This window comes from Gopherus flavomarginatus, chromosome 5, assembly GCF_025201925.1.
Source record: "Gopherus flavomarginatus isolate rGopFla2 chromosome 5, rGopFla2.mat.asm, whole genome shotgun sequence".
NCBI lineage: Eukaryota > Metazoa > Chordata > Testudines > Testudinidae > Gopherus > Gopherus flavomarginatus.
In genome coordinates this window covers 54,882,820-54,896,948 of record NC_066621.1, presented here as the reverse complement: position 1 = coordinate 54,896,948, position 14,129 = coordinate 54,882,820, and the positions used below count along the sequence as shown (strand labels likewise).

The 14,129-nt window shown below is 40.1% G+C and overlaps 1 protein-coding gene across 7 annotated transcripts in view; it reads right to left on the bottom strand.

Annotated features, from left to right (window-relative positions):
- Positions 1 to 14,129, bottom strand: part of ABCC8 (ATP binding cassette subfamily C member 8) — a 141,912-nt gene that overhangs the window by 75,938 nt on the left and 51,845 nt on the right. For all 7 annotated transcript variants that reach the window (XM_050955789.1, XM_050955790.1, XM_050955793.1 and 4 more), the window contains 3 exons: positions 12,774 to 12,936; positions 3,847 to 3,887; positions 596 to 741 (listed from right to left, as the gene is read on the bottom strand). In XM_050955789.1, coding sequence (XP_050811746.1) covers positions 596 to 741; positions 3,847 to 3,887; positions 12,774 to 12,936 — 350 coding nt within the window. The remainder of the gene's footprint in view (positions 1 to 595; positions 742 to 3,846; positions 3,888 to 12,773; positions 12,937 to 14,129) is intronic.

Below are 14,129 nucleotides of genomic sequence, written 5' to 3'. Positions count from 1 at the left end.
CAGAGCTTCCCCTGCTAAAATCTAATTCTCCCTGGATTTGCAGCCAGAATCAGGGGAAAAGAATGCAGCCCAAGAGATACACATTGATGTCCGTGTGCTTTTCTGATTATTTTGTTCCCTTCCACATATTTTTATGTGGAGGGGAACATATAGCTGATTTTAAATAAACTTAAATGAGCATTTATCGTGTATTTCCTATTTCTATATACACACGTACGCGCGCGCACGCACACACACACACACACACACAGAGAGCGCAGCACAGAATACACTGTAGCCACCACACTGATAAAATCTATACAGTGGATCATACAATAATTTATTAACAAGCAGTAACTATCAGTTCAAAATACACAGGGCCAAATTCTCTGCTGGTGTAAATGGCTGCAGTGTCAGGCTAGTTAGCTCCATTCTGCCTAATTCCGAGAATTGAGCCCACATCGCATAACATGGGACAACACTTATGGTAAGAGGTTGGAAAGAAATTTCCAAATAATGGTGAAAAATAACCACACCATTATTTTTGAATTACATATTGGGGAATTGAACAATAATGACTCTCAAATGGAGGGAGGTTTTGTCCAGAAACTCTTACCTGACCAGAGCTTTGACAGTAGATCTGACCACACTGGAGAGCAGGAACAGCGGGGTAACAAGAATGTGAAAGAGGGAGAGTGAGGCAAAGGCCACTGATGGGGAGAAGTCAGCATTTCCAGTCAGGTGGGCATGAACCACAAATGTCTACAAAGATACAATGATTACAGTCTTAAAAGAAGCAAACAGAGAAAACATTTCACATTGCACTGTATTCTCAATCATGTAATGGGCAGTTTATTGTTTTAACTGGGAAACATCATGCAACCTGCCACTGCAGAGCTCCTCCTGGCAGTCATTATACATTTGTTACAATTTGCTGTTCATACATCAGTTATGTAAGAAGATTTTTAGGGTCTCAGCTTTTGGTCTCACGTTGTTGTAATTCCTTTCATCCAGTGGCAAGAGGCATAATTTTGGTTGTGTGATAAGCAAAAAGAGACAAACACACTAAGGGTCAGATTATAGCATTTAAGCACTAGTACACACATGGGTTGTTAATATGGAGCCACTCAACCACAGCAGAGCTCCGGAAGGGATTGTGTCCCAGAGGTACTATCCCTCCCATAGTTCTGCAGTGAGAAGGTGGGACCTGGACACTGCTCCATCCTGTTGAATGGTGCAGCCTGCTTCCTGGGGCACCTGGCCAGCTCTATAGGCGCGCGCGTGTGTGTGTGTGAGAGAGACATGGTTCAGGGCTATGATAAATTGTGAGGGGTGCTGTAAGGGAGCAGTCCCAGTGCCCCAGAGAATTGAACAGCAGGAGCAAATAAATAAAAGAATGAACAAACAGGAAAGACCCATATATGTTTTAATGGAAACATTTAATGACAAGATCATTTATGATCGAGAAAAAAAAAACTTTGCTAGAAAGGCACTTCAAATCATATCACACCATATACAGAATATCTAGTCCTGAATAACCAGATCCATAGTGGGCCATGTTCTGAGCTCCTTGCACAGTTTTCAATCCAGTCTCATTCAAACAAAGGCTCCCCGGATTCTATTTTCTGATATTTATTGCATGAGCTCAGTAATTACTCCTCAACATGCAAATCATGGTCTTTCTCTCCTCAAGGCCTGGTCTACACTGAGCTTAAAATTTTTCCTCATTGTACTGGAACCATTTTAGCTCCATAGGTTGTAGTCCTATGCAGAGCACGAGTGCAGACAAGGTGTCAGTGATTTTACAACCATGTTTGTCTAAGAAGGGTTAGAGGATACAACAATAAAAATGCCTGTGGTATTGTCTGCCCTCATGCTCTCACCGTGACTACCACCAGTAGACCTGCACTAGGGCTTCTGCCACTGTGGAAAAGGTTAAGAAAAAGCTCAGTGCAGACACAGTCCCAGATCTATGGTGAATCTGGGAAGAATAAGGTTTTTTTCTATATAGTTCTGTTTCCACTTCAGTGAGAACCAGGTTGGATCATTACAGAATAATAGAAATGTAGAGCTGGTGAGGACCTTTAGAGGTCATCTAATCCAACCCCGTGGTGAGGTAGGACCAAATATGCCTACACCATCCCTGACACTTGTTTGTCTAACCTGTTCTTAAAAACCTCCAATGATGAAGATTCTACAAAGTTCCTTGGAAGCTTGTTCAAGAGCTTAACTATCCTTATAGTTAGAAAGTTTTTCCTAATATCTAACTTAAATCTTCCTTGCTGCAGATTAAGCCCATTACTTGTTATCTCATCTTCAGTGACCATGGAAAACAATTGAGCAGTATCCCTCTTTATAAACAGCCTGTAATGTATTTGAAGACTTATCAGTAAGGTTAAGATTTAGTCACAGATATTTTTAGTAAAAGTCATGGAGAGGTCACAGGCAATAAAAAAAAATTCAGGGCCCGTGACCTGTCCATGACTTTTACTATATAAATACCCCTGACTAAAACTTAGCAGCTCCTAGGGCCTAGGGAGCTGCTGCTCTGGGGGGGCTCAGTACACTGCTGCTGCGGGAGCCTGGGAGCTGACGGCTCGCCCCTGCACTGGCCGTGGGGGCTGACTACCCCCAGCCACCCCTGCTCCAAGGCCCCAGGGACCACTGCTTGGGTGCTTCCCCCGGACCAGCCGCCTGAGCAGCGGACGGTGCAGCTGGCGCCAGGGACCACTGCTTGGGCACTCCCTGAGGCCAGCCACTCCGAGACCGCCTGGGAAGCAGCCGGTGTGGTTGGACCCAGGGTCACTCCGGCAGCACCTGGTGTGGCTGGCTGCAGGGCACCCGAGCAGCTGGCCCCAAGATCAGTCACACCAGACATTGCAGCTGTGAAAGTCACAGAATCCATGACTTCCATGACTTCTGTGACAGAATCGCAGCCTTACTTATCAGATCCCTCCTCAGTCTTCTTTTCTCAAGACTAAAACATGCTCTCCTCTGGACTCTCTCCAATTTGTCCACATCTTTCTGAAGTGTGGCACTTAAAACTGGACCCAGTACTCCAGATGAGGCCTCATCGGTGCCAAGCAGAGTAAACAACTGCCTCTCATATCTTATATACAACACTCTTGTTAATGCACCCCAGAATGTATTCAATTTGTGATCCATGTTAAACCCAAAATCTTTTTCTGCAGTACTTCCACCTAGCCAGTTATTTCCCATTTTGTATTTGTACATCTGATTTCTCCTTCCCAAGTGTAGTATTTTGCTGATTTCAGACCAATTCTCCAATTTGTCAAGGTCCTTATGAATTCTAATTCTGTCTCTCAAAGTGCCTGCAACCCCTCCCAGCTTGGGGTCATACACAAATTTTATAAGCATACTCTACTCTCCATTATCTAAGTTATTAAAGAAAATTTTGAATGGTACCAGACCCAGGATGGATCCTTACAGAATCCCACAAGATTTGTCCCCCCAGTTTAACAGCCAGCTATGGATAACTGTTCTCTCAATATGGTATTTTAACAGTTTTGCACCCATTTTACAGTAATTTCACCATGACCAAATTTCCCTAGTTTGCTTATGAGAATATAATGTGGGACTAAAAAGAAAGATACATCATGCCTACAGCTTACCCCTTTAGCCACCAGGGAAGTCATAACTACTTACAGTATTATATTATTTAATATTACTTATAGTAATATAATATTTAATAACCCCCTTAGACACTTCTTTTTAAATTAGCAAAAGCAAGTGAAATCAGGTGTTTCTGGTGTAGCATTTGACAGATCTCAGTTTGGAATCTACTAGCCTTCACTTCAGGTAGACCTGGCTTGTAAACATTGCTATTTTAAAAAAGTTTATACTTACTGTAAGTACAGCTGCAATTGGTATTGCTGCATTCATGAAAACTGTGAAGGAAACATGCATCACTATTTAGATAGTCTGTACCGAGCGGTCAAAAATATTTATAATATAACAAGTATACAATATAAATTAGTATTTGACTTTATCATGGCATTTCCTATGCTTAGAATAGGAGAAATTCACAAATATTGTGGTAAATTTAACTACTGCAGCCAATATACTTGTATTTTTTTTTATGGTGCCCACAGTATATTGCACTCCAGATTGTCAAAATACACAGCACCTATCAAATCACTGTATGAATAGATTATTGGTTTATACATTGCATTGCACGGTCAAGAGGAAGTACAATTTTTTCCCCTGGTACTCTTGGTGCAATAGGTAGCAACTGTGCCATTTCTGACATATTGTCCACTCAGTAACATTCCAAAATAATTACAATGATGATTACAGTAACAGAAGCATTTTGGGACAGGAGTTAACTGTCAGGTTACTGCTGGAAGATCAGATTAACCCCTGGCTTCAACGGAGTCACTCCCTGTATACCCCAGGAATGGATTTGGCCCATCCTATTTTGCTATTTCAAGAGAGAAATATTTAAAGGTTCTATTATAAAATTGCAGGACTACAGTTTCTCCTCTGGTAAAAAAATAACAAGGAAAGGGGAGAGGGTGGGAAGGGTGACAAGTTTTTATACTGATATTTTCTTGTAATCATCTCTTCGATGAGCCAGGGTTTGTGACCTAACAGAAAGGGAAAGGAAAGGGGTTGCTTAGGTCAAGAACCTGCAGAGAATGGTCCCAAAAGCTGCAGAGAATGGTCCCGAAAAGCTGCAGATCCCTGATGATAGGGACAGAGCTGAAATCTCTTCATATAGTGGGAAAAAAGGTGTTCTAGTGATTAAGGCAGTGACCTGGGCTTCAGAAGACCTGGCTTCTATTCCAAGCTCTGCCAATGACTTCCTCTGTGACCTTGGGCAAGCCACTTGACTCTCTGTGACTCATTCCTCATCTGGGAGATAGGGATAATAATATTTGTTTTATCAGTCTTGTCCATTTAGATTGTAACCTCTACAGGATGTCTCTTGATATGTATTTGTACAGTGACTAAATATGATGGGGCCTACAGGTGCTGCTGCAATATAAATAATGACATGTAGTTTCCTCTCTGACCTCTAGCTTTATGGTCCCTCCTGTGGCATGGTGCCATTGATTTCTCTAATATGGCCAGATTATTAAGCACAGATGGTTGGGGACTGGAAAGAATGTGGCTTCTGGCTGAGGTCCACTTTCAGACCAGACATGAATATAAACTAACAACTCTACATAATGACTAATTATCTATTTGAAAACACAGAAAGAACCTTGCTTGTTCGTGTCAGAGTCAGCTGTGGTCACATCACAAGCTACTCACCCCACTTACTTGAGCTTTTGTTTTGCCCAGTCTTATTTCACTATCTAAATATAACTGAAAAAGAGAGAGAAAAAATTTAAAATCTATTGAAAAAAAATCAAGAAAACTAATTCCTTTCCCTAAGTTAAATATTTTTCTCACTGTAGTAAGAGGTGAATTTAGAAAGCTCACAGATAACTCATTTGTATATATTCTAGTAATTTGTTTTAAAGAGCCACTGATTTAATTAAGTATTTTGTTCTCAAGCTTCCTGCACCCACTAGTGGAAAGGCCTGGGATTTATGCAGTTATGCAATTTGTGCAATGTGCAGGGCTGTTGTAGCCACGTTACAACATCCCAGGATATTAAAAAGACAAGGTGGGTGAGGTAATATCTTTTAGAGACCAACTTCTATTGGTGAGAGAGAGAGAGAGAGAGAGAGAGAGAGAGACAACCTTTCAAGAGTACATGGAGATTTTCTTCAGGTCACTCTGTGCAACAGTTAACCCACAAGAATGGGAAAGAGACCTGCTTGTTATCATTACTGAAAATAGCACTCTCTCAAATCTCTTTTAAGAGGGGCATTAGGCAAATTAGGGATGAATTTATTAGCAGGGGAACTCTATATCCTAGTAAAGAGGACTGGGAAAAAGTTGGTAAAGTACAGGTAGGAGTTAGTGAGGAACAGTCACATGTAAAAGAAAAAAGCCCTGTTTAAATATAACACATGAAGGCAAGCAACAGAATATTGACAAAATGCACAAGTGCTTATATACAAATGCTAGAAGCCTAAATACTAAGATGGGGGAATTGGAATGCCTGGTATTAAATGAGGATATTGATATAACAGGCATCACGGAAACTTGGTGGAATTAAGATAATCAACGGGACACAGTAACCAGGGTACAAAAATATATATAGGGTGACCAGATGTCCCGATTTTGGGATCTTTTTCTTATATAGGCTTCTATTACCTGCCACCCCCGTCCCGATTTTTCAGATTTGCTGCCTGGTCACCCTAAATATATAGGAATGACAGAGTGGGTCACTCTCAGTGGGAGAGTGGCACTATATGTGAAAGAAATCACAGAGTCAAATGAGTGTCAAAAATCTTAAATGAATCAAAGCACCATAGAACCATGGATAGAAATTCCATGCTTGAATAATAAGAGTATAGTAAGAGGAATATACTACCGACCACCTGATGAAAATGGTGACAGTAACTGTGAAATGGTCAGGGAGATTAGAGAGGCTACAAAGGCAGAAACTGCAAAAATAATGGGGGATTTCAACTATCTCAAATTGACTGGGTATGTATCACCTTAGTAAGAAATGCTGAGACAATATTTCTATATACATTAAATGACTGCTTCATGGAGCAGCTTGGAACCCACAAGGAAAGAGGCAATACCTGATTTAGTCTTAAGTGGAGCACAGGATCTGGCCCAAGAGGTGAATGTAGCTGACCTGCTCGGTAATAGTGATCATTAACATCCTTGTAGGGGAAAAATTCCAAAGAAACCCATTACAGTAGCATTCAACTTCATAAATGGGGACTACACAAAAATGAAGAAGCTAGTTAAACGGAAATTAAAAGGAACAGTTGCAAGGGTGAAATGCCTGCAAACTTCATGAAGACTAGTTAAAAACATCATAATAGATGTTTTTAAACTAAATGTATACTCCAAATTAACACACATACACACACACACACACACACACACACAGAGTAAGAGGACCAAAAAATGCCACCATGGCTAAACTATAGAGTAAAAGAGGTGGTTAGAGGCAAAAAGGCATCGTTTAAAAACTGGAAGTCAGATCCTAGTGAGGAAAATAAAAAGAAGCATAAGCTCTAGTAAGTCAAATGTAAAATATAATAAGGCAATCCAAAAAAGAATTTGAAGAGCAACTAGCTAATTACATCAGAAACAAGAAGCCTGCCAGTCAATGGGACCATTGGATGATCAAGCAGCACTCAAGGACTCTTTACATTGGTCTTTGCTGCAGAGACCCTCCACAGCTATGCCATTCTTTTTATGTAACAAATATGAGGAACTGTCCCAGACTGAAGTGTCAATAGGAGGTTTTAGAACAAACTGATAAATTAAAACAATACTAAATCACCAGGACCAGATGATATTCACTCCAGAGTTCTGAAGGAACTCAAATATGAAATTGAAGAACTACTCACTGTGGCATGTAACCTATTGCTTAAATGAGCCTCTGTACCAGATAACTGAAGAATAGCTAACATAACGCCAATTTTTAAAAAAATCTCCAGAGGCGATTCTGGCAATTACAGGCCAGTAAGCATAACTTCAGTACCAGACAAACTGGTTGAAACTATAGTAAAGAACAATATAAATCAGACACACCAATAAACATGGTATGTTGGGGAAGAATCAACATGGCTTTTGTCAAGGGAAATTATACCTCACCAATTTATCAGAATTGTGTGAGGACGCCAATAAGCATGTGGACAAGTGATCCAGTTGATATAGCGTACTTGGACTTTCAGAAAGCCTTTGACAAGGTCCCTCATTAAAAGCTCATAAGCAAACTAAGAAGCCATGAGGTAAGAGGGAGGGTCCTTTCATGGGTCAGTAACTGTTTAAAAGATAGAAAACAAAGTGTAAGAATAAATGGCCAGTTTTTACAATGGAGAGAGAGGTAAATAGCAGGTTCTCCCAAGGATCTGTACTTGGACCTGTGATATTCAATATATTCATAAATGATTAGGAAAAGTGGGTCAACAGTGGCATTGGAAAAATTTGCAGATGATACAAAATTATTCAATATAGTTAAGTCCTAAGCTCACTGCAAAGAGGTACAAAGGAATCTCACTAAACTGGGCCACTACATCACAAAATGGCAGATGAAATTCAATGTTGAAAAGTGCAAAGTCATGCACATTCTCTGAAAACATTCTCTCAGGGTTCAGTGGCAGTCAAAAAAAGGTAACAATGGTACAAACTATTAGGAAAGAGATAAATAATAAAACAGAAAATATCATAATGCCACCATATAAAACCATGATACACCCACACCTTGAATACTGTGTGCAGTTCTGGTCACCCCATCTCAAAACAGATATATTAGAATTGGAAAAGGTGCAGAGAAGGGCAACAAAAATGAGTTGGGGTATGGAGCAACTAAAAAGATGAGGACTGTTCAGCTTAGAAGAGACAACTTAGCAGGGATATGATAGAGGTCTCTGAAATCATGCATGAGATAGTGGAAATGAATAGGGAAGTGTTATTAACCCTTCACATAGAACTAACAGTCACCTGATGATATTAATAGGCAGTTTTAAAACAAAACAGTAGGTTTAAAACAAACATAAAGAAGTACTTCCACACACACACACACACACACACACACACACACACACACACACACACACACACACACACACACACACACACACACACGCAAACTGTGCAACCCATTACCACAGGCTGTTGTGAAAGCAAAAGTATAAATGGGTTCAAAAAGGAATTAGATAAGTTCACAGAGGAAGGTCCATCCATGGCTATTAGCCAAGATGATCAGGGAGGCAACCCCATGTTCCAGGCATCCTTAAACCTCCAACTGCAAGAAGCTGGGACTGGATGACAGGGCATTGATCATTTGATAGTTGCCATGTTCTGCTCATACTCTCTGAAGCATCTGGCACTGGCCATTGTCAGAGACAGGATACTGGGCTAGATGGACGACTGGTCTGACTCAGTATGGGCATTCTTATGTTCTTATATTTTTGCTTGGCAGAATTTGATTTTATGGGGTTTTATTATTTTTATAGTTATTTATATTTTAAGCATTCTTTTCAATGATTGATTTACATATTCACAGTTCAAAATTATGGGTTCTAAGCATTTTTTCAATTTTTATTGATTTAAATTTTCACAGTTATAGGAAATTAAAAGAGGTCACACAATAATTAATGTTTTTATCTCAATTTATGCTATCATTAAAGTTCTAGAACAGTTAAAATCTCAATTGTCAACATCACCTGCCATAATATACAAAGTAAATATCCTAAAACCAAACTCTAAGAAGTTCTCAAGCAGTATTTTCTTACTTTGCCTATCTGTAAATTTCAAATATTACTGATGGAAATATTTTTTTTCAGTTCATGTGTGTACAGTGAAGTTGATGTTTACTGACATTTAATGATAAAAATCTACTTCTTTCAAGCCTAACCATATTATAAGATACTTCATTTTATCTATCATAGGAAAATATCAGTAGTTTCGTAATACTAAAGAAAGAGGTTAACCTCAATTTTTATTTATATCCATGCCTGTCTTTTCCTCTCACCAGGCTTAGTCAATGTTCAGACAGTAAAAATATTCCCAAGTTATTTTATCTTCTGCGGAATATCCTCATTTGACCCTCAAACAGTTTTGGCTGACTCCTTGGCTGTCATTTTTTGGACATGAACTCCCAGAAGGATTTAATGTGCTGTTAGACATTGGTAGACAATCCTTCCTGTTTTCAAACATTAAAAAAGATCTATAATGAATCCTGAAAATATACTCCATTTCTTAATTTTTTGTATGTTTAAAATGAATTTGTCATGTTAATGTAGCTCTAATTCTTATTTAGAATATTTGCATTAATGAATACTGCATATATTTATATTTCCAGGTAAAAATTTGGTTAAAGCTAGAATTAAATTGTAAATATTGATCAATAATTAGGCATTTTTTAAAGGAAAATGATTCCCCCTCCCCCACACAAAACAACCAAAAAATGTTTAAAAGCCTGGAAAATTCAAAGTTATGTTTACATTTTAAAAAAGATAAAATGAAATGTTTGTGCTGAAGTTCAAAACAACCTCAACTCTGTCCTCCATGACCTTCCTGTTGCACAGTTGTCACACGTATGAAATATGGAGAAATTTTGATGCAGCACCTTTGATAAGGAACGTCTTCCTAAGGCCTTTAAGAAATTTGTATCCTAGAGTTCTGGGTTTCTTAAATCCACTCAGCCACTGTATTTGAAATTTAACTGTGGGAGTTTTGAAGAACATAGATTTGTTTTTTGTGCATGTCTAAGCAGAGAACCCAGCAAAGTTTGGCCATGGATAGACTCTCTTTTGCTGCAGACTGCCTACTGGCAATATTCTCCTCCAGTGTATGATCGTAACAGCGACCTATCCAACTGATTCACTTGTGGGTAGAGGGAAAATGGTTGTTGTAGTCAGGACTGGAGGTGAAATCCTGATTCTATGGAAGTCCATGGGAGTTTTGCCAGTTATTTCAATGGGGCCAATTAATTTCTTTAAATGAAACTATTTTAAACAAACAAACAAAAGGATGCATTACCATTATCAGGCAAACATGGTATATTGAAATGTTTTTAAAATAAACTTATTTCCGAGTTCAGGTATTGCAGATGAGTTGGATTCTGTCAAAAGCACTGTCCTTGGACAAAGGGAAACAGAACTGAGAAAAAAGGAAATTAACTGAACACCTTAGATCTAGGATCAGGTACTGTGCTTTTGCATCTGCAGATCTGATGTTGGTTATGCTTGTAACTCTATTTATATCTATATTGAGAAAAATAATGAGTTCTGTGCCTTTATAATCCCCATATAGTATGCCAGAGCATCAGCTAGTGTAAATCAATGTAGCTCTATTGACAGCCTAAGGGAAGGTCTACACATAAAAAGCTGCAGCGACACTGATGTGGCACTTTAGAGAGGATGCTACAATGCTAATGGGAGAGCATCTCTCATTGGCATAGTTAATCCACCTCTGTAAGGGGCTATTACTATGTCAATGGGAGAAGTTCTCCTGTCAATATAGCGCTGTCTACACCAGGGGTTAGGTTGTTATAACTGCATCACTATGGGGTGTGGATTTTTCATGCCGCTGAGAAACATAGTTCTACTGATGTAAGTTTGTATGTAAACGTGGCCTATGTTAAAGCAGCAAAGGTACAGATACTCCTGACCTGAGGTTATAGGAACTTTTTACAACCTCTTTAATTATAGGTTTGGCTCAGCTCAACTGAGAGGTAGAGTACATGCTTTACAGGCTATGAGATGAAGTAAGACTGAAGATGGAACACAAAAACCATGGAATGCTGAAAATTGCTTAGAGTCTCACAGCTTCACCCATCCCCAGAATACTAGGATCCTGCTGAGAATCACCATAGTTTCATAATGAAACCATCTAGGTAAGAAGCCTGTGATATCTTTCTGTTCTGCAGCCTCACTACCACAGAATCATAGAATATCAGGGTTGGAAGGGACCTCAGGAGGTCATCTAGTCCAACCCCCTGCTCAAAGCAGGACCAATCCCCAACTAAATCATCCCAGCCAGGCCTTTGTCAAGCCTGACCTTAAAAACCCCTAAGGAAGGAGATTTCACCACCCCCTAGGTAACCCATTCCAGTGCTTCACCACCCTCCTAGTGAAAAAGTTTTTCCTAATATCCAACCTAAACCTCCCCCACTGTAACTTGAGACCATTACTCCTTGTTCTGTACTGAGGTGCATATTGCTTGATACCTGGCACTGTGATACAATGTACTATGAAATCACATTGGAAATAAAGCCTTAAGTCAATAAGGGCCCTTTGCAGCACTTTTCTACATTTTTTAGCTGTTTGTTGTTCATAGGAAAAATCCCTATGAAGTCACAGGTCCAATTAAAACAGCAATTAGACAGTTACTCCTAGTCTGAACCTACAGGACATTTTTTACAACCCTAAATGATGCACAGCAAGACACTGTGTTGTCCTGAATAAAACCAAATATCTCTGTTTTGCCTTTGGCACTTCCCAACTCCAGTATGATCCTATTACTGTTCCACAGGCAGCAATACAGACTACTTCTGTTGAGTAATCTCAGCTACCCTAGCCAGTCAGTTCTCAAAGTGGAAGTGCTATACAAGCAGGCTTTTTCACCAGTACAGCAAAAGGCCCTAAATCAGCTATCTTGCACAAGGTTTATTGGCTTGAAGTTCAGCTAATCTTGGATTACTGGGGCTGTACAAGGAATTGTGATGACTTTTCAAATCTGCAGACCCATGTACAAATGCTAGTTTAATTTGCACACATCATAAAACCATCACATAGCTGGCAGTCTCCATTCCAGTGAGGTTTAAGACTGGAACAATAGAAAGTGATGCTAGACAGGATTGGGGAGCATAGGCAGAGTCAGAGGAGGAAGGCTACACAGCACTAAATTCTCCCAGGGAGCCCTCCTCCACCTGCTGCTATTTGTCCTTCACCCTGACCTCCAAATTCACATTTTGTAAAAGAGAAAAAATTCTACGGATTACTTGAATTGACACATTTTGTAGATATTAGGTTTCTTTAGCTCATTAAGGGCCTAATTATTCAGGGCACACATGCATAAACCAAACTTTATTGAATCAAAGGGAAGATCTGCCTGCACAATAAGGAGTATGGGATCAGACCCTAAAGCAGCAGGATCTACGGCAGCTGAGAAATGGTAAACTCATTAGGAGATAATAATGTACCAGTACATGAGCTCATCAGTGTGATAATGAAACAGCTTACTTGATATGGAGGTATAGAGAGCAAAGGCCTTAAGGCTGGTCATTTCCTTTTGCCGGGTTTCCTCCACACTGCTGTGAAAGATATGTTCCCAGGCATAGAGTTTAAGGAGTTTAATGCCCCGAAGCATCTCATTTGTTTTCTTCAGTCTCTCATTGGAATATTCCTGCAACAATTACATGTAAATTAATTTAAGGAAGATTACTAGAGCACCTTAGAATGAGGATCTGTGTCACTGTGTAAACTGCCTGCAGTCCCTAGCTGGTTGCATACAGTAATCAGTCAATAATATTTTCAATGGCTCTATCCATTCAACTTTCCCTTTCTAGGGGTGTGATTTTCAAAAGTGTCTAGGTGACTTAGGAGCACAAAGTCCCACTGACCTTCAATGGGACTGGTGCTCCTAAATCACCTAGCTGCTAATGAAAATCTCACCCCTACAGGGGCTTTCAGTCACACCCAGGGGTTGGCATGACTTCTAGTGCCAAGAATGTTTGCTGAATTTTCACTGTGTAATGAAATATCTCACATAAAGTAAATCTTAGTAAGTGCTGACAATGTGAAATAAACATTTTTACATGGTAATTAAAAGCCACGCAGACTGCCACTGTATAATGTGCTAGTAATGATGTACTAAACTGAACACATATGTTGTTTCATAATTTGTTTCTTTTTCTCCAAGGCAACCAATTATTGCTCAGATATGAGGATGGAGGCCACACACATTTCTAGAGGAGTTGATACTATGGAAGGTATTTGGAGGTGGGGATACTTATGTATAACTCTCATTAATACTCAGTGCTACGTGTGCATACTGAGGGCAAAGTAGATCTCAGGGAGCAAATCTTGTCCCCTGACCCCCTAAATGGGTTCACATGGCTGGAGAGGCAATGAAATAGTGATTCTACTGAGTATACAGGCTTCAGAGGAGGGCTCCACATTCTTTGTGCTGTGAAGCACTGATCCGTGGCAACTTGGGCTGCAGCAGTGCAGGTGATTGGGTGGGGGGAGAATATAAGTGCAAGTCCAGGGCAGGGTTAAGGGATGACCAGTGGCTATGCAAACTATGGGGTTCTACAGACCAAACCCCCACATGTATCATGTTGCGTGGCTGCTAGTACTTTTCAGAAGCTACAGTAATAGCCGGGTGTGTTTGCACTGATACTCTGTGACAGTGGCGCTGGAACATTTTTAATAGTGGGGGTGCTGAAAGCCAGCCCCCTTATCCCTATCCACCCCACCAAGCTGAGGCTGAGAGCTGGGACCCCAGGCATACGTGGCTGGCAGGTGGGACCTCGGGATTCTGCAGCAATCCCCCGCACCACTAGTTCATCGATTCGTAGACTCTAGGACTGGAAC